Raw genomic sequence first — 23769 nt, 5'->3', positions numbered from 1 at the left:
AACTACATGCTAGGTACTCTAATAAAGCTCAAAATAAGAGTCTATTAACACAAAAGTGAAGTCTTGGAAAAGCCCCCAAACTCTAAGTGAGTTAACTGGGATCTCTTAGTGAGTTAACTGGGATAATCCTGGATACCATGTGTCTACCAGTGTGAACGGTCAGCAAAAACAACACGCAAGAATATAATTGCCTGTTTACAGCAAATAACCAAGACCCATCCATTGGGGGGGACGACACCTGAAAGGGCTGTGATGTGTCCTTAAGGGTGGCACAGGGACACTCTAAAGAAGAAAATAGCAATGAGGAGTAGATTGAGAGGACAAAATTATGTAAATCTAACTTTAAAACTATTTAATTATTTTACACATTCATAAACAAAACTGATCCAAAATGTAGAAAGCAAAATCAAAATAAATTCAGCAGTCTGTGTATCCAACTGGCAGCTACTCCACAGAAAATAATGTGCTTAGTTTTCTAAGGTTGCCAGGCATGGTGGTACATACTTGTAATCCTTGGACTCAGAAAGCTGAGGCAGGAGGACCACCAAGAGCTCAAGCCCAGTTGAGCTCTTGTCTCACTACCAACAGCAACAAAAAGATCTTCAGATAAAAACAACAAAAGCCAAGAATTTAAACAAAAATCTTATAAGTCTGAATTAGATGTATAAATCTGAACTCATAATGTATGTTTTCTAATAAAACAAACACAATTCTAAATCTGAACTCATAATGTATGTTTTCTAATAAAACAAACACAATTCTAAGTATCTACTAAAAAGTCCTAGAAACAATTGCCAACATGACCCAACAGCAAGTAGCATTTCTAGAACCAACTGGGATTTCTAAGTATCATTCTCATTAAAAACTTGAGAGAAATGGATGACTCTAAGTTGAAAGCAGAATGATCCTGGGACAATCATCACTCTGGGAGAAAAAAAAAAAATCATTGACCACTGGGAGTCATATCCAAAGGATCTAAAAGCCAATTGGAAGGGACTTTGAATAATCTGAGCATGTTTAAAAATGGTGACATATACAAATTCATGAACTTACAATGATACAAAGCAAAACACTCACTGTTGCTCCTAAATGAACACTGGTGAACAAAGAACCTTACACTTTTCTTGCCCTTTTCTATACAAACTGAACCGCAGGGTAACTACATAGATGATAAAAAACAACTCCTTAGAGGCTGATAAGATGGCTCATTGGCAAAGGCACCTGCTGCCAAGAAGCCTGATAACCTAAGTTTGAGATCCAGGACCCACTTACGAGAGCATCATTTTGCCATGCAAAGTAAGTTTAAGGATTTGGGAAATGTCAACAATGGTTAATAAGTCAAAGAGAAAAATTGAAACAAGCAACACATAAGCACACTGATGGTCAGGAGACAGCACTGGCCACCCAACGGGATGCAACAGGAAGAACAAAGAACTGCTCTGATACTGATCATGTCTCTAGAAATCCCCTGTTCAGGTCTGCTGAGAAAGCTCAGCAACTAAGTGCACTTGTGGTCACATCAGGCAACGTGAGCTCTATCCCTAGAACCTAATGGTAGATAGAACAGACTTCTGAAAGTTGCCCTTTGACCTTCACATGCATGCCATGGTACACAAGCTCATACATAGACAGACAGACAGACAGACAGACAGACACACACACACACACACACACACATTAATGAAACGTGTTTAATATATTTTTAAAAATTAACAGTTTACATAGTAGATGGTGGAATATACCAAATGCCATCAAAGGGTAACAAAGCCAAGTTCAAAATATGCAAAACAACAAATGATCCAGTTCCTTCAAAAAATACATGTCAAAAGACATAAAAAGGATGTAAAAGATATATAAACCTCTTCTTGTGGTCAGAGGGTTGGCTCAGAGGTTAAAAGAACTTGTTGGGGTTCAGATTCTAGCATCCATATAACAAGCCAGGTGTCCCACAAATGTCTGTAACTCTAACTCTAAGGGGTCCATTGTTCCTCTTGCCTCTGAGGGTTCAAAGTTTATGCACTCAAATATATAGACGTGCATACACCCATACACATACACACATACACATTTTTTTAAAAAAAATCAATCAATCATTATAAAATAAAGGTGCTCAAGGTTAAAAAATACTGTAATGAAAAAATACATTAAAAATAATGGAAAATAATATACTCCAACTAAATAGTATACACGGGGGCCTTGTTTGGATCCTGACCCAACCAAGAAAATGTAAATATCTGAAGAGGCTTGACACTATTGGATATTGTTTGCTAAAGGACATCATCATTATTTTTCCCACTGTTATCTCCTTAGAGAGTAGCTTCTTCACTGAGGGTGCTAAGTTGAGGTAAACTCCCCAAAGCTTGAGGAAAACACCGAAAGTCCTGAGAGTTATTAACCTGCACCTTGATGCTTCAGTTTCCACATCCAGGAGAAGTGATGATGCACTGGTCAGTGGCTCTTGGCCATATTAGCACTTTCCAAAAGAGATGCCTGTCCTAGCAGGCCTTTCTATAGTAACAATTCCACTATGCTAAGCAAGGGTCATGTAGACCTCCTTACCTGCTGTGTCTGAGCCTGCTGCTGCTGCTGCTGCTGGTAAAAGGTGCCTGCTGGCTGCTGTGGTGCTGTCTGCTGCTGCTGTGGCTGCTGCTGCTGTTGCTGTTGCTGCTTGAGGAGGAGTTGCTGCTGGTGCTGGGGAGTGGCCTGGGCCTGGGGAGGTAGACCTTGGGTCTGGGTAGAAGGTGTCTGCTGAGGGGTGGGTGGAGCTTGTGGCTGCTTGGGCTGAGATTGCTGAAGAGGTTGACTGGGTGCAGGTTGGGCTTTAGGTTGGGGAACACTAGCTAGAAGGCCAGGCTGATTGCTGGGTCCTGTAATGAAAATAAAGTCCATGTAAGGGTTCAAAACTCTTATTAGACAAAAATGGCTTTCTGATTTACCACTCGAGAAATGGTAGAAGCAGGCAGACTGTCCCAAGCTTTGTCCACTCATCATCATTTTGTCACTTGCGATGTTCTATTTGGAACAGATTTCCATTTCTTGCTAAATCATGTGCTTTCAATAGTTCAAACCCAGGTAAAATTGTAAGATTCAATACTTGCCTCCTTCAGAGGGGTTTCCCTTATCCATCATCCCATTTAGCCAACTTGTCCTGTAGTCATCACCCTTATACACACATAGCTGACGATTCACTAAACATAGTCTTTGTACCAGCTTGCATAGCCACAGCAAAAGCATTCTTTGATATTTTATGAATAGCTTTCACAACTAGCATCTAAATGCCTGGCTGTATATAGACAGCCACCAAATTTATCAAAAATTGTTCCTGGTAAAGGATGTAATAGTTGTGGTCTATGACTTATTATTTTGGGTCAATTTCCGTTTGAAACAAAGCTCACTCCTCTCATATAACAGAATACTAGGACAAAGGATGATAAATACTCTAGTAAATGTAGCATTAATGAAATGCTATTCTTCTATAGTTATCAAAAAGAAGTAATCTTGTTTCTTTAAAGGAAGTAATCCTTGTTTCTTTAAAGGAAGAAACAAATAATCCTTGTTTCTTTAAAGTAAGGAGAAATATATAAAGTAAGGAAATAGGATGGGGTGGATGGACCAGACAACAGGCTTCAGAGGTCTTGGAGACAGATCCACGAAGTACAGAAAGAAGTTCCTCCTTGTGCAGTCACTTGCCATACACATTCACCGGCAACTCAGCCCATTATTCTCCAGGCTGTGCCTTCTAACACTATCATCAAGAAGCATGGGAACAAGCTGCAAACAGTTACTGACCTGCAGCCTGAGGTAGGGGCTGAACAGTGGCCCTCTTACGAGGAGTCAGGGCTGGCTGAATGGGAAGGATTCCTGGGTTTGGCTGAGTCTGCCCAGCCTTAGGCCTCTGGCGGGGTGCGATTGAAGTCTCTGTGGTGGGAATGGGATCTGTCAGTCTAGAAAGGGAAAAAGACATTGCTGTTAAAATGTAGGAAAACAGAGCAGATAGGCAGAGCACATGATGTTTTATCCTCAGCATTCCTTCATTTTGCTTAATCCCATTCAGATTTGCTTAATCAACACTTCCCCAAATGCCAACTCACCTACTAAGGCAAACACATCAACGTAACATCTTATCTCTCATCAGCAACCTTAAAGCCAGGAAAGCACAGAACGATACATTTCAAACTCAGAAAACACATAACACCCAACCAAAATTACCATACTCAGCAAGGCACTCTTTAAAAACCAATAGAGATTCAAGGACATGAGGGGAGGAGTGTATGTGCCACGATGCACACGTGGAGGCCAGAAGACAACAACTTCTAGTGTTGGTTCTCACCTTCTACCTAGTTTGACACAGTCTCCCTTGCACAGCACTGCATACACCAGACTAGCGAGTCTTCAACTACCTGAAGTTCTCCTATGTCTGCCTCCCATCTCCTGGTAGAGGGTTGCTAGGATTACAGACACATCCAGCTTCTACATGGGCTCCACCTAGTACTGTACCTACTAGGCTATCTCCCCATCCTCAATTAAGGATATTTGAAGATAAGCACAAATTAAGAGAGCTCATGACCACTATTCCAGCACAAACCTGTAATTTACAACAGTGCCTGCGTGATACACTGGTACAACAGTGTCACAAATATTATGGGAATAAACAACTACTATCTGATTGGATTTAAGGCTCATTCCTTAAGACAGAACCAAAGCCTGACAGGAGGCCAAAAACCTGAGACTAGATGGGCCTCGGGCCTAGGGGAACACAGCAACGAAATGACTACTGGTGATATTTTCTGCTTTATCTATAGACCAGTGTCTTGCTCAGACATCATGAGAAAAGCTTCCTTTAGTTGCAGTAGATGGGAACCAACATAGAGGCCCACAACTGAACACTGCGCAGAGTGAGAAACTTGGAAACACTCAGTCCCTAAAGGGGATGTCTTCATCAAATCTCTCACCTCAGGGCTCAGGCAGCCAGATGAAAGAGGAGGTAAAAAGATTGTAAGGGGATGGAGAGTACCAAGGAAACGGCTTCAGACAAAATGGGGCCAACAAACATACGAAATCACAAAGCTAAGGCAGCATACACAGGGTCTGCACAGGTTCAAGGTAGATGAGGAAGTAGACATGATTTCCCATCCTTAACCAACAATCTATCTCCAACTGACAACCATTTGCAGAGGAAAAATTAGTTTTCTCCAATAAAGTCTTACTAGGCATAAAAACTACACTTAAAGGTAGGCACCAAGGCCAAGAAGATAATCAACACAATATGTACTCATTGGTGTTTTTCTAGATTTTTTTTGTCTCATATTGCTTTGTTTGGCATATTTTTTTAAATTTACTAGCCTTTTGCCTGTATAATTAATTATAGTTTCTGATTTTGTGTTTTTAGTGGGCTCTATTTTTTGTGTATGTATATATGTGTTTCTTGTGCTTTCTCCTTTTTTCTTTATATTATTATTTTATTTATTATTCATTTTATTTATTTGTTTTTTTGTTGTTTGGTGGGGTTTTTTGTTGTTGTTGTTGCTGTTGTTGTTTTTGAGATAGGGTTTCTCTGTGTAGCCTTAGTTGTCCTGGAACTCTGTAGACAAAACTGGCCGAGAACTCACAGAGATCCACCTACCTCTGCCTACTGAGTGCTGGGATTAAAGACATGTGCCACCACTGCTCGCTCTCTCTCTCTCTCTCTCTCTCTCTCTCTCTCTCTCTCTCTCTTGCTCTCTGTCTCTGTCTCTCTAATTTGCTAGGTTTTTTTCTAAAGAGAGAGAGAAAGAAGGTGTGGAGTTGGATGGGTAGGGAGGTAAAGATGATCTGGGAGATGGGTGAAGGACACAGTGACCAGAACATACTGTTTGAACTTCCAATGAAAAAATAATAATAGGACCGGGCGTTGGTGGCACATGCCTTTAATCCCAGCACTCGGGAGGCAGAGGCAGGTTGGTTCTCTGTGAGTTCGAGGCCAGCCTGGTCTCCAGAGCGAGTGCCAGGATAGGCTCCAAAGCTACACAGAGAAAGCCTGTCTGGAAAAACCAAATAATAATAATAATAATAATAATAATAATAATAATAATAATAACAACTGCGCTACCTCCCCAGTCCCTAAATATACTTTTGAGTGACAAGTGAGTTTACTGAAGAAATTACGGGAAAATAAACAAGCTTGTTTTCCTTAGCACTAATTCTTTTACACTTAAAAGAAAAAGTAAAAATGTTACTAAATGCCCTCCCAAAAAGATTTTAAAAAGCTGGATGGTAGTGGCACACATATTTAATCCCAGCACTCTGGAGGAAGAGGCAGGCAGGTCTCCAAGTTTGAGGCCAGCCTGGTCTACAGCACCAGTTCCAGGATAGCCAGGGCTACACAGATAAACTCTGTGTAAGAAAAAACAAAAACAAAAACAAACAAACAAAGAAAAACACCACACATACATACAGAAAAAGATTTTTAAGAAATACTTGGTGGACAAATAAATTGTAAACACACTGACCAAAGATTGTGAACCAATTTCTTAAGCAAGTCAATGTGCTGAGATCCCGCCCAAGACAGGGTTTCTCCCAGCTCTGGCTGTCCTGGAACTTGATCATATACCAGGCTGGCCTTAAACTCACAGAGATTCACCTGATTCTGCCTCCTGAGTGCTGGGATTAAAGGCATGCACCACCAATGCCCAGCTGATTGATGAGATTCCTATATAGAAAACAGTGTTCCTCAAGACGACTCCATCTTGAGACTCTTTTACCATACCCAGGATTTCCAAAATATACTATGAGTAATAGTTGGGGCAGTGGTTTTGCACAGAGAGAACTTAAACCTGCTTAAAACTAGCTGTTATAATGGGCTCTCTAGTGGCTGGAGAGACGAACTTACGAGTGCTTGCTACTCTTCCACCCAACCTGAGTTCAGTTGCCAGCCTCTATATAGAGTAACTCACAATAGCCCATAACTCCAGCTCCAGGGGATCTGATGACCTCTTCTGACCTTTGTACTCACCTGGACATACCACCACACACAAATAAACAAAAATAACTCTTTTTAAAAGGTAGGGAGCACTTTGCTGTGAAAAGCATGCAGATGAACATACCCAACAGGACAAATGGAAGAAATAAGCAAATAGTTCAAAATAAAGAGTTTAAAATTGGGGAGTGTGACAGGAACACCATTTCTCAAATATGCATACTCTTTTGTTTACCACAATAATACATTTTCAGCTGGACACAGAGTTACCTAAGGTCAAGGTCACATAGCACAGCCTTTGCTGCAACCTGTATATATACAGAACTGGCTATATACAGAATAGAACAGGTAACTATCTGGCATTTTCTAGAAACCTTAAGGAATAATGGTCTCTTTGACTACTTCTTGATATTGCTGCTTTGAATATGGGTGCGGCCACATTAATCCATGAGATCATGGTTATGTTGTAAGTGGGAAAGTAAAAAGCATGAAGAAACCTGGGACCCAGGAGCTTCATGGAGCAAAACTACCAGACTACATTTGGTGGTCTGAATAAGATGTTCCACACAGTCTCAGACATTTAAACATTTGGTCCCCAGCTGGCGATGCTATTTGCAGAGGAAGTACACCACTGGGGGCGGACTTTGAGAGCTTGCAGTAAAGGATGTGAGATCCCACCATCTTACTCCAACCACCATGTCTGCTGCCAGGCCACCCCATCATGATGGACTCTTACCCTTCTGGTACCATTAAGCCTGAATAAAATACTTTCTTCTATAAGTTGTTTTGGTTGTGGTTCAATGGGTAAAAGCACATACTGCTTTTGTGGAGGTGCTGAAAGTTAAGTTCTCAACACTCATGTTGGGTAGCTCACAACTGTAACTCAAACTCCGGGGATCCACTATTCTCTTCTCACCTCTAGGGGGAGCACCTACCTTCATGAGCACATGAATCTGCTTGTCCATTACATTTGCACTTAATAATCAAATATTTTTAAAATGCAATATTGTCATCCAGGGTCTTTGTTTATAGTCTGTTAATAGCATTCCCTTGCCATGGGAGAATGGCAGTAAAAGGCGGGGCAGAGAACCTCCTGGTCACCCTCAGAATTTTTCATTTGGAATCCATGTAAAATGTCTAGCAGACCCTGAGTTGTGACAGGTGTGAAAACCAATGTAAAAGTCCAGTCCAGTATGTCCTAAAGCCGTCCTTCCCACAGACTACTCTCAGGCCCCAAATCCCAAGTGCAAAGACTCTAGTAGGAAGGGACTCCTCTGCTGGCTGGCTCTAGGATGAGGACTTCAGCTATCCTTCCTGAAGTGGTACAGTAGTCTGGGTCATGTCTACCCTCTCCTCTCCTTCCTCTCTGAAGTGAGATTTGTACCTCCCAACCACCCTCCCAGGCTTTCCTGGCTTGCTCCCTGTCTCCTCTGACTTGGGTACCTTCCTTTACTTGTTCAATCCTTTCCCTTGGTATCTGTTCTTGAAGACCCTAGGTGATGCCAGTGTGATTAGCTAGGACCTAGAGGGATCTTTTGTTGTTCATGGACTTTCATTTCAATCACACTTTCCTAATATGGCTAGAGCCAGAGAAGAAAGGAATGTCAGACTAGGGTGTAAACATGGCTAACCACCAGCTCAGAAACAGGTTAGGCCAATTCTCTACCAGCAACCCTTAAAGGCTGGCATTGCCTCATCCCAGAAAGGCCCTGCATCTATGGCCATGCAATAGATACATCTGTGAGGTTACTGATTCCTTTCAAATGTAGATCTTAACATTTTATTATATCCCTCTTGGCATTCCCAAAGAACAGTTTCTGCGTAGGGAGACAGAGTTTGCTTTCCTGATCTGGAAAGCCACACAGGACTCCAGCAGCAGGCACCTCCACTGAAGCTGACACCAAGCACAATGCAAGCTCTTGAGGGCATTTCTCACCTGGCCTTTGGCTGGGTCTTCTTTACAGCTGCCTCACTGGCTTTCACTGGTTCAGGAAGTTTTGCAGGAATGGGAGAGTTCTAAGAAGTTGAAATAAAAAAAATATGAATTTCTTCATAAATAATAAGCAGTATGAAGACCTTTGACAGTAATCCCAGGACTTAGGAGGTTAGGGAAGGAGGATCATGAAATCAAGGTCAGCCTGGGCTACACAGTAGGATCCTATTTTAAAACATAAAATAAAAACTCCAAACAAGGAACAACCAGTCTGACTAGGGCTAACAGAAGTAGCATTTGGGGTCTTCTAATATGACTTCCAGGACTTCATCTCCCTGTTACAGGGAAGGGAGGCTAGACAAATGCATGAGATGCATCAAGGAAGCAAAATGCCCAAGAAGAAAGAAAGAGCAGCAGGGTGAATAGAGTCTTGCTTCAGGAAAACAAGGCAAACACAACAGACATGCCATTCTCAGTGAGCTGTGCAAGCTGGAACCTGGCCACTCTACTCATAGCTCAATCCCTAGGCATTAGTGGAGGGGGTTGTTAATGTGCAGTGTAGTTGTCTCAGTTTCATAATTAAATTCCATGGGTAAATTGAATTCTCTTTATAGTAACTGCTTTACTTGAATGTCCTGTAGTGGGTAAAGCAAGGGACATAAATATTCATTGAATCCAGAGATTAATACCCACAATGACTCAAAAATAACAATTAGATGATGTTTATTTCCTTTAAATAGCACCATTTTAATGAACTCATGGCAGCTGTAGTTATATGCACAAGACCTACCCAAGATCAAGTTAATCAAAATTCTAGAGAGTCCTGAAGCCTCCTTGCTGAAGAGTTGAGCAGCTGATGCATGTTGAGGGAAAGTTATTTATCTTTGGAGATGTAACAACAGTAGGTAGCCAGAGCTCAGGTGCATAGCCCCACATTTGTGGGCATACAGGCAAACTAATAGGATTCAGTAAGTTATTTAAAAACAAAAAAGAAAGGAAAATGACAACAATTTGGGAGGGCCAGGGGCTAGAGAGTGTTGTAGGTAAGAGGGAATAATCGGGATGGATATGATCAAAATAGATTATATACATGTATGAAATTATCAAAGAACAAATAAAAACATCCTTAAAAATTATAATTTGTTTAAAAAAGCACCATTCACATACCTGTACATTTGGAATTGGGCATTCTTTCTTGAGCAGTTTAAATGAGAAGTAAGAAACCTGGTAAATATCTGGCCTTTTGTCAGGATCTGGTTCCAACATATACCCTAAGACAGACAGACATAAACTTATTCCATAATATCTTAACAGTTGTTGCATCAGCTAGATAACTGAACTTTTCTACTAGCGAAGTTGGGTTGTGGTTTAAGTTTCAATTCTTATAAAAGTCAGACAGTTCAATTAGCCCTTTTCCTAGCAAGAAAAACAAGAAAACTCCTTGAGCTGTAGCAAAGCTACTTGAGGTTAATATCCTGTGCCTGTAACGTCAGGAGCTCACACTCTCGACATAAAAATGAGCAGCTTTTACTCTAAGACTTAGACTGTTCCATGATCTTGCATATGGTTCCCCAGCTCATTCCCTCTGCTAAACAAATGACTGTTGACAAATACAACCAACCTTCAAACATCATGAACTCAGGGTTTGGTGGAAGACAATCCCTGGGTTCTGTCTCCAGGTCTAAAAAACAAGCTACGACTAACACCAAGACTAGCCCTTCTCTCCCATTTCTTTCCATATCTGCAGTCCTAGGACACACTGCTTTGACTTCAAACAATCTAACAATCCTTGAGGTTCACATTCCTATCCTATAAATACCCTATCCTCATGGAGAAGTGTCACAATGAAAAGGGCAGTTGTGGAACTGCCCAAATTTTGTCAACTTGAGTAAATCATTCCGTTTCCTCTACGGGTAACATGGACAATGACCCTTAAAATCTACAGGTTTTGCTAGGCTAAGCAGAGCACACTTTTGATCCCAACACTTGAGAAGCAGAGGTAGGCAGATCTTTGTGAGTTTGAAGCCAGCTTGGTCTACATAGTAAGTTCCAGGACAGCCAAACCTACATAGTGAGATGCTGTCTCAAATTAAACAGATAGATTAGACAGACAGACAGACAGACAGACAGACAGACGGAAGTCCACCAAACCTACAGCTTTTGAGAATAGGTGAGGTACAGGTAGGCCTCAACACAGGTCAACATTCCACCCACTTCTCTTTCCCCCAAACTGGGTAGCTCAGAATTTATGGTCTATGATGCTTTTTCAAACTTGGTTGCTAAATGTCTTGACTAGCATTTTTAAAGATGACTTTTTAATAAATCTGTCTCTTTAGCATTTTGTACAGGTTCTGGTACAAAACTTACTTTTCTGCCATCTGGTTAATGGATGTTAGTACATATGCTGGCTATGATAACACAAAGAAAGGAAAATCTTCAGAATTTTAAATAAAACACTCAATTTAGATGCTTGTTGTAAAAATCTAGTGATAACCTAAATAAGAGGAAAAACCTGGCTCCATGGAATTATATGTCTTAATTACACATTCATTCCAGCAGCATAATCATGCTCACTTGAGCTGCTTCCAGCTTTACAAAGATGAATTTCTTATCCTTTGAAGTGAGTCAGCTGGACTTGGAGCTCTCACATAGATTGCAGAACACAGCAGCATTACGCTGCTAGGAGCACAACTACCATTCCCATTTGTGTGGCTGGCTCAATCATGAAGCAGAGTTTAGTTTCCCAGCAAAAAGACCAACTTCTCTAAGTGAAGACTGTCATGCTATCACCGTTCCCAACAATATCAAATAATTTCTTTACCATTGCACTCAATCTTATTTCTGGAATTTAATCCTTTATCCTTCAATCCAATACTAGCAATTAGAAATAAAAATATGAAACTGGAAACTTGAAATACTTACTAATAAGGCAGTGCATGTCTTGAGAATATCGGGAGTTATCTGGAATTGTGAAGCTTCCATCACAAATTGCCACCTGGCTCTCCCCAAATGGCAAAGTGAAGTAGCATAACTTATACAACAAACAGCCAAGAGCCTAAAAAATAAGAGATCAGATTGCAACTAGTATTTACTGTAAAGCCAGCGATCTGCTTAGAGAGTCCAGTACCAGTCATGTTTCCCAGCAGACACAAACCCCACATAAAATTACCTGTGTGACACTTGAATTTAGAACACAGAGTGACACTATGGCATCTGAGTTACATTTATTTTATCTATGACTAATAAAAACTATTTCACCTGGTTTACTCTTTAGGAATATACCATACAAACGAAATGCACTGGAACAACATGCAAAGCAGGTTTGGTTTTTGTTGTTATTGTTTGTTTTTTTTTTTTTGTTTTTACCCCATATTCCAAGAGACCATGGCTTCCCCTCACATCAAGAGTGCTGGGGAGAAGGCTCAGTGGTTAACAGCACTGGCTGCTCTTCCAGAAGACTAAAATTCAATATCCAGCACCCACATGGCAGCTCACAACTATCTGTAGCCCCAGTTCCAGGGGATCCAACACTGTCTTCTGAGGACACGATACACACATGGGACACAGACATAAATGCAGGCAAACATACACACATGAACTAATAAAATAAAAAGATTATCATCAACAGTGGGCAACATGGAGTGCTCGCCTGCCCCTGGCTAGTTAAGCTCAGGCATCAGCCAAGGCCTGCTGACATCTGGGGTGTGGATGACTTAGTTGACACATACCCAAATGTCTGCCTTCGTAGTGATGATTTTGCCACTGTACAAGTTGACCATTTCTGGGGCTCGATAGGACAGTGTTGTGTATCTACAATCAAGAGATCCATAGTTTGTTAAATATATCAGTGTTATAATTAAAATCAAGGAGAAGCAACTTTTTTTCACATTACTAGAATCCAATTCTCTGGTAGCAATCTGCAGAAAAGCAAATTAAATATTAGTACAGATAAAATGAAAGATTCTCCTTGGTACAATGATGTTATTATATCCTCTCATAGCATACCTTCTACTCCTAGGACACTGGGGTATTGGGGTATTGAAGACACAAATGAACTAAATAAAGTCCTAAAAGAACCCCTTTTGGGAGGGGGGTCTTCACATGACAAAATTCCCCTATAAGTCACTGGAGTCTAATACTAAGTTTTGATAATTAGTTTTCAAAATAGTAAACCCTTAACATGAGACCCAGAGATGCAACATAAGTAGGATATTCTGAAACTGAGCCCTGCCTGGGGTGGGGATTCATGTGTTCTCTTCTGGGAGAGGGTAATGTATGTAGTGTGCATGTTCACGTGTGTGGAGAACAGAAGCTGATATTGAGTGTCTTCCTCCATTGCCTACCAATTTGTGTCTTGACACTTGCTGGGACGATGAGGCTAGCTATCCAGCTTGCTGCAGAGAATCCCTGTCTCCACCTCCCAAGTGCTGGGATTACAGACAGGCCATCATTCCCACTAGGCTTTTCTGTGAATGCTAAGGATCCAAACTCTGGCCCTCACATTTGCATGGCAAGCATTTTAAGCACTGTGCCATCCTTTCAGCTCCATAAACATGGGTTCTTTGAGGCTAAAACTACAGTGTTCTTATCTTTGGCTCAAGAAAACAGTACGTAAGCACTTGTCCCAAGTGAATATCTTGACATTACACTCAACTAAGCTGCTCTAGTATCTGGCCCCAGGGAGATTTATTTGGGTGTCTTATCAGGACCTTGGACTAGAAGTGGTCTTGCCTCAGGCATAGTTATCTGAGTGATACACATAGGGGGCAGAGGCTCACCATCTGCAAGCACATGATGGACAGCTGATTTACTAGAAGCCATAGTGAGTATATCGTGCCTGGGAAAACCTAACATTGTGGGCATGAGGTTCCTACAGGAGTCAAAAATCTAGAGAGACTTCCTGTCAGGTCCCTGATTTAGTAACTGCAGAGGTTTCAGTAGCTCTCTTTACCATAAATTCCTCTAGAGAATGGTTTAGTTCCTCATGAAAAAGGAGGTACAAATTTAGAGTTCAGGATAAACCACACACCTGTCTGATTCATAATGCCATCCTATGACTTCCCTTGGAAATATCATGGTACTTCAGTAAGTATGTACCACCATTTAGCCTTTAGTTTTCCTTTTGGTTTTTGAGACAGGTCTTGCTATATGGCCCGGCCAGCCTTGAACTTAAATTCTCTTGCCTTAGCTCCTGAGATGCTGGGGTTATAGGGATATGCACAACTCCCCCACCCTCTCCAATTATCACTCATCTTTTTATGGATATGTGGCATTATAAATTAAAATACATGAATATAGTGACCACAGGAGCACTGAGAAAGTTTTAAAACTCTTCTGCCAGTCCACCAGCCAGTATTCCCTCCTTAGCCTCCACATACAATCAAACAATGCCACAGTGAACATCCACTTTGGGAAAAGGTATCCAGTCAACACCATATTCTTCTCACTGCTTCATCCATAAGCTGAAAGAGAATGTGTTCATCTGACAATGGACAAAACCCCAGGAAAGGAGAAAGGGCTTACTTCTTAATCTCATCTTCTACTGCATTGACTCCCTCGGCCTGTGGGTTCTGGAATTTGTTGGTGGCACTTCCAAAATCACACAAGACATAGTGGCCTCGGTCATGCAAGAGGATATTTTCAACCTGAAAAACATTCCCAATCCACCCAATCCAAGATGACACTTAGTAACGGGAAAAGCTAGTTTTACAGTCACATAACAAAAGGCTTCATTTCCAAAATCATATGAGTGTGCACAGAGAAGTATTCCTCACCATGTATCTTTACAGGACTCACCCCAACTGAAGCAAGAAGAAACACAGAGGAACAGGGTAAAATGTGGGCAGAGAGCGAGACAGAGCAAACTGAAATGATGGAAAACCAGGGCCCCATTTTCACGTCTAGTCAGCCACAGCCAGTCACATTTCTCAACTCTGTAGTAACAGTGATCATGCTTTCAAACTCTTGCTCTACTTTAAATTTAGCACACTCTCCATGATCCTAGCCTCTTATCCAACTACCAAATAATCATTTGCCCTTCAAATCCAAGTACAAAGGCTACCTCTTTTTGGAAGCCTCCCCAAGGACCCAACTCAGAAAAATACCATTTCCCCATTTCCCTTCAGTGTTTCATTTTCCATGCTATCAATTCAAAGTGGGTATAATAATGCCTTTACTATATTAGGTTAAGACCTTCAAAACTGACGTTTTTCATATGAGTTACTTCTCAAAGTGACAAAATGCCTGGTAATAAACAAGAAGTTTCTCTGTTAGAATCTTACTGAGTGTTTGGGTTATTTGTTAGTTTGAACTTTTAAACAAAGGAAGTCTTTGGGTACTAAGTTAAGAGTTTTAGCTTAGTGGAGGTTATAAGAACCAAGACCTAGAGAAACACTTATGCCCATGAAAAGAACTCCAAAGGGGGGGGGGGAATGGGCACAGGCTGGAGAGATGGCTCAGCAGTTAAGAGAACTCACTGCTGTTGCAGAGGACCCAGGTTCCATTTCCAGCACCCACATGGTGGCTCACAATAATATGTAAATCCAGCTCCAGGGGATCCAATGCCTTCTTCTGGCCTCAGTAGGCACCAAGCATGCACATGGTATATACAAAATAAAAAATTTTTAATTCAAATTTTATTGTTATTTTTGATTTTGGTTTTTGAGTCAGGGTTGCTCTGTGTAGCCCTAGTTGCCATGGAACTCTCTGTAGACCAGGCTGGCCTCAAATTCACAGAGGTCTGCCTGCCTCTGCCTCTGCCTCTGCCTCTGCCTCCTGAGTGCTGGGATTAAAAGAAAAAATACTGAGCACAACATTGTCAAGATGCGGTGATTAACTCTTGTGGAGGATTGAGTTGACCAGCATGGGGGAAGACAGACCTGGTTATGCATGGCAATAAAATGGCAGCCAAAACCCCAAAACCTTGCTAACCCTTTTAGACTCCATGGTCCTTTTCTTCAGGCCCCCCACAGACTGACCACCTTGGAAAAACAAAGGCAACATAACTATAAGCTCCTCAAAGACAACCACCTCTCAGTCACAGCTGGAATCTTCTTTGCCCAATTCTACTAGAATTTTAGTTCAGAAACTGTTGGATAGAATTTAAAACAAAACAAAAAAAAAGACAATAATCGTGTTGGGCATGCACACATTCAAGGATCATTCATGTTCCAGCCAAGACAGGAGTCAAACACCTAAGCCCCTACTGGTTCTTTACAAACATCTGAATGAATAGGAATCCTCTTGTTTCTATTGTTATATCTAAATTTTTCTCTTAATTCTTCTAAAATCTGAATTAAATGTATTTTTAGTCTATATTTGCTAATTCTAACTATTTGAAATCTTTGCTGCAAACTGACTACAGATTATTGCTTCCTACTGAACTTTATATTTAGTGCTACTGTGAAGAGTTTTAATGTTGTTTTTAGGTTGTGTCCTTTGACCTTCGCGTGTAAGAAATCTTTTACATCTGTGGTTCTGCTAGAGGATCAGAATGGCGGTGCCAGCGGCACTCCACCTGTACTATTCACCTAGAGGTACGGAAGGGCAGCAGCGATGGCCATGCACCTAAGTAAATAGGTTCTTATGATGAAGAATTCTTCACCACAGAATTAAGAATTATGAATGACTGGGGCAGATTTGTTCCCCTGAAATTAAAGCTAAGGCAGAAAATATTTCTACTACCTCTATCTTTTTATAAAGCTCACCAATTTAATCTATTTACACAAAGAGAAACAGCCAAGCTATACTGAGCATAAACTCACCTTAAGAATCTAAAATATGAGACTGATACACGGAGGAGGACCTAAGGTCTCCCCCAAATGAATGACAGGCTTTGATGATTCCCTCATGGAAGGCCTCACCGTCCTTGGGGAGCAGGTGGGGTGGGTTGGGGGATTGGTAGGGAGCTTAGGAGGATGGGAGGGAGAGGGAATGGGGGGGGTGATATTAAAATGATTGTTTCTAATTTTTTTTAAAAAAAGAAGAAAAAAAGATGTTTCTACTCTATGCCTGCCAGTATTGTCCCACTGTCCTCACACCTTCAATATATTTGAGTCTCCACTGCTTTGGGGGCTGCACTTTCATTAATGGCCACTCCTGCTTCCTTCCATGACTCCTTTAACCCTAGAATCTCCAGTGAGACTATGTTTATGTTTATGTCATTATCATGCTGTTTTAATTATTATGGTTTCATTGTATATTTTGAAATCTGTAACGGTGGTACCTCCCTCAGTAGTCATGTCATTTAGGCATTTTTTTTTGGCCTTCTTTTGGTCCTTTGTACCTCCATTTACATTTTTAGGTTGTTTTTCTTTCTACATCTGTGAAAAATAGTCTTGAAATTATGTTCATGAATCACATGAATTAATCTTGTAAAAAAAAAAAGGCTATGCTACAAAAAAAAAAACAGTATGTAGGTACAATGCAATCACAATAAAATATTCCTGGTATATTTTTTAATATCCAAAAAAATCCAAAATAATAATGACAACAAATTAGCACTCATAAATAACAGACGCCATTTGATATGCAGTAGCTACCGCCAGTATTACTTTACTCAGCACAGTTCATGGATTATGATTCCCATCTTACAGATGGAGAAAGTAAGGCTCATGGTAATTCAGTCAATACTATAACATGGCTAGCAAGCGACAGAGCTTGGAATGAACCTAAGGCATGTCTGTAAGAAAATACAGACAACTCCACTTGCTGCCAGGGCAGCAAAGTCAGAAGCAGATCACTCAAGACCTCATGACCACCTTCAGCTCTGAGCTGCAGTAGGGGTTGTGAGGAGATGGGAATGGGCTTATGGGCAGACTTTCTTAACTCTTTATATTCAGAAATGCGCCTAGCATGGGAATCTAGACAACAAGAAGTTAGTCATCCTTCCCAGGCAGATGTTTTTGTTCAGGGTTGCCTACGCTTTCTTTATATCGTCTTTATGTCCCTTACTCCATTGCTCACTCTCCATTAGCAATCTTGGCAATTCATGAAAACTTTGCTGGCAAAACCTTCTATGACTACCCTAAAACATATGTAGAATTTACTACCCACAGGAGGGTGTTGGAAAGGCCTTCAGGCCAAACCTAGTCATACCCACAGGTTACTTATTCTGCAGTCTACATGTTGCAATTTGTGTACAAAATGCCCATCAAAAGGTTTCTGTGGACACATCCTAGGCCCTGCCCAGGATGATATGACAGACTTTGGTGAACTCCCATGGAGGGCCTTACCCTCCCTGGGGAGCAGAGGATTGGGGGGCTGGGGGAGGGGAGGGAGAGGGAGAAGGGATTGACATGTAAAGCAAGCTTGTTTCTAATTTGAACTAATAAAATAATAATAATAATAATAATAATAATGATAATAATAATGATGATAATAATAATGATGATAATGATAATGATAGGTTCCTGTGTTAAAATCTTGGTCTGCAGCTAGTACATTCAATCATGAAAATGTTGATTTCTTTAATGAACTGATCCACACATGAGTTCACAGCTGAATGGGCTTTTAGGAGGTGGATTACTAGTTGTGTGCCCTTAAAGGTTCTCTCTGGTCCCCAGTCCCTTCTTGTTTCCTTATGCTTCCTATGTAAGTACCCCACCATGACATTCTGTCTCACCTCAGCTCAAAGCAATGGAACAGGTGACCCTGGACTGAAAACTCCTAACTGCAAACCAAAGTATTTTTCCTTCTTTTTGTTTTTCTCAGGTACCTGTCACAGCAATGAAATCTGAATAACATAGCTACTTTTTCACCAATGAAGAGTTAAACAATTCAATGAGATTACATGAATATCATGTCTAAAACAGTCCTATCTGCCCTTCTGCTGGCAAAGTTTGCCAATGTTTGATCTGGCTGATGATTCAGAATTCTGCTCGGGATCTGTAGCTGACTACTGACATACTCATGATTTCCTTCCCCAGCACAGTGCAAATCCTTTGGGTTAGGGTGGTGTACTAACCTAGAAATCTCTCACAGATCTTACACCAGCACTGTACTTCAGCAGGTGTTCTTAAAAGTCTATGAAATCACTTGATCCACATTGGGTAGATATTTTTCTCCCAGCCTCATGCACCCTACAGGACCTATGTGAAATCATGCACCTCCTAGTTTATGCATCCTCTCCCTTTCCAAGTCACATTCTGTACCTGTAATACAGAATGTTCATCTATCTAGAAAACTAAAAAGTTCATCCATAATAAATAGCATGGTAATTGCAGCATCAAAAATCCCTACTGGGGAATGAGGAATTAAGCAGACAAAACAGAGAAAGATGAGGCACACTGCTGGCCTGAAATAAACAACACTATCTATTCTACCTACTTTGCCCATCTGAGGGGAGGGTCAGAAACTCTGAAGGTGAAATAGATTGTTGGCACCCCTGCATTCTCCATCTCTTCTCAGAATGTCCTGTGAAAACCTGGGCCAGCCTAGTCACTACTCCCCATCATCACCACCACCAAAGCACTCAACAATGACAATGGACTCAGGGTGGAAGACTTCAATATTTCTGATGTTTGAGCTTAATTAAGTCTGCAAGTCTCTTTTGACTTGTTTCTTATCTGTAAAGCAGGATTGATAACATTCCCATCACTGTTACAATGAAGCAAGTAGGGAATATATGTCAAAGTAAACTGAAAGTTCCCTGACAAATATATTACTGCCATTCACTTATGAAAAAAACATGTTTGAGTTCCTACAATATGTCAAGTACTCCAGTGATACGGCTGTAGAAAAACAAAATCTAGTCTCTTCTGGAGCTCAAAGTCCAAGTGGGAATAAAAAACTAATTATAGTTGTCCGGTATTGAAAAATACTATGAAAAAAAAATCCCTGCTGGTTAAATATAGGTAAACTGAAAAGGAATGCTACTTCAAATGACAGTTCTGGAAGGCCTCTCAAATAAGGAAACCAGAATGAGATGCTGCGCCAGGGGCTGTTTAGGAACAGAGCATTCTGAGCAAGAAGCCACAGCACGACTGAGATAGACATGTGCCTGAGGGGTCTGATGCATAGGTCAGCCCATGCAGCTGGGCCAGCACAGTGCTAAGATGGAAATGTGGAAAAGGGGTATTACAGGACAGTGCTGTCACTTCTGGGGAGATCTGTGTGGCACAGGAATAAAGTACTGAGGCAGGAGTGACATTACTGCCAATACTGGACTCAGTACCACATGCCAGACAATCCATACCCTATGCACTTGTACTTATAGTGGCCATGGAATCCTCATTAAGCTTTACTGTGCCCCTTAACAGATGGAAAAAGGTAAGCCAGTCAAATACTCCATTTTCCTGGGGTCAGGCTGGCAGGGCAGGATTTAGCAAGACGCTTGCTGACTTCTGAGACCACACTCAGCTACCATGCTGATGTGTAGCATTCAGTTAATGAGCATAGACACTTCAGGCTGGTAAGAGAAAAGAAGGGAGCAGAGTAAAAGAGAGGCTGTGGAAGACTACGTAGGAGACATTTGGGATTTCTAACTTTAGAAACTCAAGAAAACGACCATTTCTCTCATCTTTGCAGAGAGAAAGAATAAAAGAAAGTAGACGATGAGGGCAGAGCATGAAGGAAGAGGAATAAGTCCAAGCAAGGGCAAATGGCAATGGAAAGGGGCAGGTGGAAGGTACCAAGTTAAGAGAGCTTAGTGAGGGAGAGAACTGACTAGCATTCACACACATTGGCAGAGTGAGAGTAGCCACATGCTTAGGCAAAGCCCTGAGGATGCAAGCTTGTGACTGGTTGCCATTTGTAGTCACCCTTACTATGCCCACAGTAACTGACAGAAACAACTTAAGGGAGAAAAGATTTATTTTGGTTTACTGTTTCAGGGTATTTTTATCCATCCAGAGGGGAAGGCATGGTAGCATGCATCACATCATAGTGAACCACCAGGAAGGGGCAGACAGTGGCTGAAACCAGGGCCCAGGCTACATCTGCTAAAAGGCTCACTCCTAGGGATCTGCTTCTATCAGCTAGGCTCTACCTCCTAGAGGCCCTACCAGCTGGGGAAAAGGCATTCAGAACACAAGCCTGTAGGTGACACTTTAGATCCAAACTATAACACCACTGCTTACTGCTGGGTAACACTTCAGTTCTCTGAGAGTCCAAGCCACTGATCTTATTCCCAGCCTAACAGCTTAAGAGCCTTATTAAAGCTGTCACTCCAAGTTCTCACAGAGCCTTTACTGGGGGCCTGGAAAGCTACCTCTCACTGGCCTCTCTTTGCCTCAACGTTACTCCAAACAGCTTGGCACTGAGGCATTTCAAAGAATTGAATACCTCTGAGAATCGTGGAGGGTTAGAAGAACACATCTTCAAACATGTGCTTTTAAATTTAGGGTAAGAGCCCTTACCCTTCTATTCTCCATAAGATCAAAGTCTCTTTTGTGACAAAAAAGGTGAGCTCTATGATTTTTCACCTTGATATATTGGTTCATCATGAACTCTTTCTTGCTCTTTCTTAAGTGCAAGGACAACTAGCACAAATTAACACAACAAAATAAAATTTTAAAAAGAAGGAAACAAGAAAAACAACCTCTGTCTCTATTCTGATCTGACAATTAGCTGTGGGGGCAGCAGTCATGGATTCTGGCAAGGATTCTGCACTAGCAAATAGTAAAGGCTGGAATAGGTGATCTTCCCAGATTCAACCCCATGGTTTGCAATGATGACCGTTATCTTCCCTCAAAGAAATGAAAATTAAAACTGAATGAAAGTAAATGAAGCGTTACAATAACATCTGAAGAGAACTCTTCCATAGCACAGTACCTTTTGTGATTATTTTCAGGACATAAACAGTCTACACTTTGAGTTCATATGCCATATAGGAATGGAAAGAGAGGCACACTCATGCTAGGTAGGGCAAGTGGAACTTCCCTCAGTTTTGCCTGTGAATAAGCAGACCCCACTCAGACTAGCCCAGGTTCACACAGTTCAACAGGCATGGCTATCCAGAGTTTAGAGAGGACAGAACCACACAGCTCGGAGAAGTCAAATAATCTACGGAACAAGCTCAGGAGCTTGAGCTGAGACCTCAGAGTCTAGGGAAGGCAGGATAATGAAGGGGTCAAGTGCTGCAGGGAGTCTAAAACAAACACTCAAAAGTGCCCTTTGCATTTGGCACTATCAAGCAATGTTCCTATGCTCTTAGAGTTCTGCTGCCACTGCCCATAGGGTGGTATACGAAATCTCACACATAAGAACCAGATTTAAATTCTGACACTACTGTTTCCTATTGGTAAGGACTTGGGCAAGACACACAGCCTCTCTGCTATTTAGTTTCCTCACCTGTAAAATGTAATGGCGAATGTCTAAGAAAACAGTACACATAAAGTTCAGTAGAATATTTAGCACACCATTGCTGCTCAATAAATACTAAGCTCAATCCTATCAGGTGCCAATTCTATTGTGCAAATGCTATCATGTGACTTCAATATGAAAGACACAGAACAATGTGATGGTAATCAGGATCGATTATTAAAAATAACTAATGAAATTTTCAAAATATGAAAGAGAGATAGAGATACAATTCAGTGGTATATGACTTGCCTAGCATGTGCAAGGCCCTGGGTTTAATCCTTAGTAATAACAACTGTGTGTGTGTGTGTGTGTGTGTGTGTGTGTGTGTGTGTGTGTGTGTGTGTGTGTAATAAAATATAAGCATCATTATAAGCTACTTAAATTAACATATTAATTTTCAAAACCATTAAAAAATTTAAGAATGCAGTAATAAAAATCAAAACATGAATTCAGGCATTTGAAATTTTAAAACTTCTAGAGGCTAGTAGTTAACAAGTTGATACTTGCATTGTGCTTTTGCTTTGTATTTTCTCTCCCCAACTTCATTGTGAGCCCAAAATTAGGAACTGTGTCTTTCCTACCCCTCAATATGTGCTCCACCCATGGGACAGACATACACTCAGTAAAAACACACTCCACAAGCAGTCAGTCTGTTACCTTCAGGTCCCGGTGTATAATAGGAGTTTTGCACTGATGTAGGCGGGCAACAGCCTCACAGGTGTCACAGAATATTTGCAGGACTTCATTCTCTGTAAAGCCTGTTTGTAGACGCTGGTTCATCAGGTTTACCACCTGACCTCCTGAGACAGGTATAGAGAGCAAGGGAAAGGATATTAACAGGCAGACACATCATTTGGACGAAGGCACTGACAGCTGTCCAGACAGAAGTGGATCACTGGCCAAGCCAGCACTAAATCCCAGGGGTCTCAAGTCTCTGTTTGAGATTTGTTTTCTTACAACCCAATGTCTTCTCTGATACATCAAAACCAAATTATTTTATTAATCACACAGATGTGACCTGCCCTCATTGTATCCTCAAGATTAGAAGCAGAACTAACATCACAGTCAGTTATTGCTGCCTGGTAGTTATGTCCCCATGGTGTAAGAGATGAGGCCACAGTCTCTGTTATGTCTTTCAGCAAAAATTAGACAGCACAACAGTAGAGAAAAAAAAAAATGGGGCTGTTCCCACTTTGAAGTCTTTAACTCTGAGTGAACTTGGTCTCACTGGGGGAACTTGGTCTCTCTGTGAACAAAAGACTGGTTACTAATCTTAAACAAAATTATCCAGACCTGAGTCCTCCTACTACCTGGCATCTAAAAGGTCCTATGCAAAAAAGGGGAATAAATTATCAAATTCAAATTTGGTGGGATTTTACAAAATCAGATAATAGTCAACAAAAGCCAAAACTATTGGTTAATGTCATATTTATAGAATAAGGAACAATTTATGAGGCAGGCAGTGGTGGTGCACACCTTTAATCCCAGTACTTGGGAGGCAGAGGGAGGTGGATCTCTGAGTTCGAGACCAGCCTGGTCTACAAGAACTAGTTCCAGGACAGCCTCCAAAACCACAGAG

General features: G+C 41.2%; 1 protein-coding gene across 11 annotated transcripts in view; it reads right to left on the bottom strand.

Moving 5' to 3' along the window:
* Nucleotides 1-23769, bottom strand: part of Aak1 (AP2 associated kinase 1) — a 152729-nt gene that overhangs the window by 41964 nt on the left and 86996 nt on the right. For all 11 annotated transcript variants that reach the window (XR_004771022.1, XM_035448630.1, XM_027428618.2 and 8 more), the window contains exons 5-12: nucleotides 22848-22990; nucleotides 14412-14533; nucleotides 12617-12698; nucleotides 11811-11943; nucleotides 10056-10159; nucleotides 8892-8971; nucleotides 3790-3944; nucleotides 2560-2867 (exon numbers count right to left, since the gene is read on the bottom strand). Coding sequence is in view for 10 of the 11 variants with exons in the window: in XM_035448630.1 (XP_035304521.1) it covers nucleotides 2560-2867; nucleotides 3790-3944; nucleotides 8892-8971; nucleotides 10056-10159; nucleotides 11811-11943; nucleotides 12617-12698; nucleotides 14412-14533; nucleotides 22848-22990 (1127 nt within the window). In the remaining variant the exon portion in view is untranslated. The remainder of the gene's footprint in view (nucleotides 1-2559; nucleotides 2868-3789; nucleotides 3945-8891; nucleotides 8972-10055; nucleotides 10160-11810; nucleotides 11944-12616; nucleotides 12699-14411; nucleotides 14534-22847; nucleotides 22991-23769) is intronic.

Source organism: Cricetulus griseus, chromosome 8 (genome assembly GCF_003668045.3).
Source record: "Cricetulus griseus strain 17A/GY chromosome 8, alternate assembly CriGri-PICRH-1.0, whole genome shotgun sequence".
In the NCBI taxonomy this organism is placed as follows: domain Eukaryota; kingdom Metazoa; phylum Chordata; class Mammalia; order Rodentia; family Cricetidae; genus Cricetulus; species Cricetulus griseus.
Note: the sequence above shows the minus strand (reverse complement) of the source record. Positions and strands in the feature narration are given on the sequence as shown.